This window comes from Oncorhynchus mykiss, chromosome 10 (assembly GCF_013265735.2).
Source record: "Oncorhynchus mykiss isolate Arlee chromosome 10, USDA_OmykA_1.1, whole genome shotgun sequence".
In the NCBI taxonomy this organism is placed as follows: Eukaryota; Metazoa; Chordata; class Actinopteri; order Salmoniformes; family Salmonidae; genus Oncorhynchus; species Oncorhynchus mykiss.
Window position 1 is genome coordinate 73,733,358 of NC_048574.1, and position 4,728 is coordinate 73,738,085.

The following is a 4,728-nucleotide window of genomic DNA, read 5'->3' on the forward strand; positions in this document are numbered from 1 at the left end:
GAATTAATGTGGTGGTCTTCCAACATGGCCGCCTGGAGGCGTCGTACGTCAACTGCAGGCCCTCTATACGTTAAGTCTCTGCTTCTTGTGATATCTCTGTCTCTGAGTCATCAGTGTGTGTGACTGCTGTAGCTGTTAACTCTATGGAAGAAACAACAACATTTCACGGGAAGTTGTGGCTATGATAATACAAAAATGTTTACAAGTTTGAAAACTTGCGTGTGTAGTTGTGTGAGTGTGAGACATTGTTACAGTGGTTATTGTTAAACCATTTTCTGCAGCACAATATAAATCATTCCATGTCTCTACATGGTCATCTTGTCCAGAGTATATCTCAACACAGTCCTCCTGTCCAGGGAATGGGACTTGCTATTTGTGATGATGGACAGGACACTATCATACCAGGAAGATATAGATCATAGAGGGGAAGTGGAGAACAAAGACTTTGTTGTTAACATATATTAAATATCATATTTAACAGCCCCAAGATAATTCAGGGAGTTTCCAGAACTCCTCCTTCCTTTCACCTTTCTGCTGATTTGGACCCTCTGTTTACTCCCAAATATACATCAACATGTTCAGGAGGTCCAGGACTACAAACATCATCATCATCATCATTATAATGTCCAGACAATAGATGTGACACTACAAACTGTTCCAAGTGGATATTGAGGGTGGGAAGGCTTAACCAGTGAGGATGAGATGTTGAGTGACATCTGTTTGAACAACTGAAAACATCCACTTCACTCTTTTGGGACCCTTATAAGGGAACATCAGTCAAATATGAGCATTTGATATTGTATGTGACTTGACAACAAAGACTGACGGTCAAAGATGACTTAGTAACATCCTTTGATATCTCTACTACACTCATTGATTGGTGATACAGTCACCTCCTCCTATACAGTGTATGTAATGGTGGTTTGGTAATGTAGAGAATGTCATCACCAGGCCTCAATTGGAGCAGAATACATTTGTATTGAACATTTTTTGTCAAATGTACTAACTTCCTGTTGACTCTGATGATATGTCAAACATAACTACTGGTACACAGGAAGCTACAAACAGGAAAAAAGTAGGAATTTTATTAATATGATACAACAAACTATTACAACAATAGGTGCATTTGAATGCGTGTGTGTACCTGCATGTATGTGTGTGTGCGGGTGTGTGTGAAAATGTGTGTAAGTGTGATAGAGAGAGAGAGAGAGAGTGTGTGTGTGTGTGTGAGTGTGTGTGTGAGAGAGAGAGAGAGAGAGAGAGAGAGAGAGAATGAAGAATAAAGTTGTGTAAACTATAAACTGCTGTATGTGTTATAGTACGTTGTCATGGTGATGTTAAAACACTTTCTCACAAATCCAGTTGAGTTTCCTGTCACATGACATGTCATTCCATGCCTTAAGTGGAGTCCAATCTGTATGTATCTCAACACAGTCCTCCTCCCCAGTAGGATCTTTACTATCAGGCTGCTTGTCATTCCAGTACCTACAGGGTTAAAAACCATCAGATATCATGGTTAATACTAGTACCTACTGGGTTCAAAACAGTCAGATATCATGATTAACACCAGTACCTACAGGGTTAAAAACAGTCAGATATCATGGTTAATACCAGTACCTACAGGGTTAAAAACAGTCAGATATCATGGTTAACACCAGTACCTACAAGGTTAAAAACAGTCAGATATCACAGTTACAACATCATAATACTAAATAATATGTAGACATTTTTCATTTTATAGTTATCTGCGTTGACTGCTATCATCAATGTCAGTAACCTGTATAGAAAAGGTTGAATGGAGCCGTATTGACAGATTAGTTATCATCTCTCACCTCGTGGTCAGTGGGGTGCCGTCCACCCATTTCCAGGTCCCCTCCTTAACAGAGTCAGTCAGACCAATCCAGACTCTCTTCTTGAGGTTGAAGAGAAAAGTCTGTTGTTGAGAAAGATAAATTAACTGACGTTTATGTTTGAACATATTTACCCCTTGCACACCCATCCCCACTCCCTCTCCCTCTTTCTCTCACCTGTTCCTTATCACTGTTTATGATCACCAGGTCTGCTCCTCTCTTCAAACAGTCCTTTCTGCTCTCCTTCCAGGTTTTGGACTCAGTAGACAGGAAGTACAAACTGGATTCAAACTTCTGCCAGCCTTCAGAACAGGTTTGAAAATATTGATGAAAATATGAATTTCCTTCAATTTATCACACTGGACACTTAATGAAAGAACAGAGACTCATGATCAGTTGTGTGGGATTAATGATAATTAATTACTGTAGGTTTACTCACTGAGATTGGTAAGCCTCCAGTTAAGAAAATCTCTCTCAGTCTGTAGCTGGTCTCTCTCTTTAGTCATGGTGTTGTAACTGGTCTGTAGCCGGTCTCTCTCTTTAGTCATGATGTTGTAACTGGTCTGTAGCTGGTCTCTCTCTTTAGTCAGGTTGTTGTTGCTGGTCTGTAGGTTTTCTCTCTCTTTAGTCATTGTGTTGTAACTGGTCTGTATCTGGTCTCTCTCTTTAGTCAGGTTGTTGTAGCTGGTCTGTAGCTGTTCTATCACTGCAGATGAGTTGGTCTTATAGGCTAAGAAGCTCTTAGAGACCCCATAATCTGTTTTAACAACAACAAAGTGTATCAATAAAATTGATAATCTGGTGAATTGTAGGTGAATGCTGGTGAATTGTAGGAATTATAACTTCAGACTTACAGTAGACAGACAGGCCTATGATCCCAGCCAGTAGAACACACAGCAGCCCCAGACACACTGCAGCAACTAGGAAGGGTCTCTTCCCTGAGCTATCAGGCTCTGTGGACACAGGTACTGTACATAGCATCAATGAGACACAATCACACTTTTAAAGTGATGTTTTCTCACACCATCTCTCTTCCTGTTGAGGGGGACTTGTGACTCGGATTTACGTACATAATAATACAAATGCAATGAGACCATGTTGGAAATACACATTGGCGATTTGCATTGGACTTTATGAACATCAAAATTAATGTTTCAGCAGTTAGTAAACATCCTAAAATACAGAGCCTCGAACATTTCAGATCATTTAACCTCTAGTCTTAAAGGAACAATGTTTCATTTAGGAGATGTAGTATTTAGCATTTAATGTATCCTTTTCCATAAGTATATCAATTCCAAAGCTTTCCCTTATGAAGTAAGACCTATATTTGGAAGACACGTTGTATTCCGTTTTTGAATATGTAATAATCTGTTTGTTACAGTTTATTTTACTCAGTTGACTTTTGAAGTCTTGGGGTATGAGGCATCGGCCAACCGCATCACATTAACATAGGCACAATTGTTTATGCGGCAAGTGGAAGGATAAGAACCATTAGTTTAAACTTCCATGTGTGTCTCTATGACTACTGTGTACTTACCAGTGTTCTGAGATTCAGGTTGTTTATCTGTGCTCCTGTTCACAGTATCCTGTCCACAGCTCTCCCTGTCTACAGTAGCATAAATATCCTCAGACTGCTCCATATAAAGGCTAATTCTAATTGCCCCCTTAAAATATACTTTGGTACTTTATGTATCTACACACTGTACAATGGACAGTATATTATGTTTTATATCCTGTTAACTTCTTTGGGCTAGGGGGCAGCATTTTCACTTTTGGATGAAATGTGTGCCCAGAGTGAACTGCCTCCTACTCAGTCCCAGATGCTAATATATGCATATTATTAGTAGTATTGTATTGAAAACACTCTGAAGTTTCTAAAACGGTTTGAATGATATCTGTGAGTATAACAGAACTCATATGTCAGGCAAAAACCCGAGAAAAAATCCCAACAGGGAGTGGTAAATCTAAGGTTTGTAGTTTTTGAACTCAGCCCTATCGAATACACAGTGGGATATGGGTAATGTTGATGTCTAGATGTCAACAGTGTTTAGAAACTTGAATGAGGCTTGTAGTGTGAAGTGGGACCGGATGAGAGCTGTTGAGAGCTGTTTGAGTGAGTGGTCTGGCAGAGTGTCACAGCCTCATGATGCGTGGTCACGAGAGAGTTAGCTCTCGTTCCATGGCTTTTCAACAGACAATGGAATTCTCCGGTTGGAACATTATTGATCCTTTATGATAAAAACATCCTAAAGATTGATTCTATACTTAGTTTGACAAGTTTCTTCGACCTGTAATATAACTTTTTGAACGTTTCGTCCGACTGGGCCAGATCGCGCTTTTGGATATGTTTACCAAACGCCCTAACAAAAGAAGCTATTGGACATAAATGATGGACATTATCGAACAAAACAAGCATTTATTGTGGAACTGCGATTCCTGGGAGTGCATTCTGATGAAGATCATCAAAGGTAAGTGAATATTTATCATGCTATTTGTGACTAATGTTGACTGAGCAAAATGGCAGATATTTCTTTTGGCTGGTTTAGGCTCTGAGCGCCGATCTCAGATTATGCTTTTTCTGTAAAGTTTAAAAAAAATCTGACACAGCGGTTAAAGTCCATCATTTTTGTCCAAATACCTCCTTGTTCGAGCCTAGAGTTCACAAATCTAAATTCATGAACCGCGATCACTAGGTCCAGACGAAAATTCAAAAAAGTTCCGTTACATTCCGTAGAAACATGTCAAACAACGTATATAATCAATCTTTAGGATTTTTTAACATAACTCTTCAATAATGTTTCAACCGGAGAATTCCTTTGTTTGTAGAATTGCAGTGGAACGCAGGTCGCTGTCACGTGAGCGCGCATGATCAACTCAT

General features: G+C 39.4%; 1 protein-coding gene across 1 annotated transcript; it reads right to left on the bottom strand.

Annotated features, from left to right (window-relative positions):
- Nucleotides 1–1,071: 1,071 nt before the first annotated feature.
- LOC110497274 (CD209 antigen-like protein D) lies at nucleotides 1,072–2,371 on the bottom strand. Its single transcript, XM_036933955.1, has 4 exons — nucleotides 2,290–2,371; nucleotides 2,028–2,152; nucleotides 1,833–1,933; nucleotides 1,072–1,485 (listed from the first exon to the last, which is right to left on the bottom strand). Exons 1-4 carry the CDS (start codon nucleotides 2,354–2,356, stop codon nucleotides 1,338–1,340), a joined length of 441 nt encoding a protein of 146 aa, XP_036789850.1. The 5' UTR covers nucleotides 2,357–2,371; the 3' UTR covers nucleotides 1,072–1,337.
- Nucleotides 2,372–4,728: the final 2,357 nt, after the last annotated feature.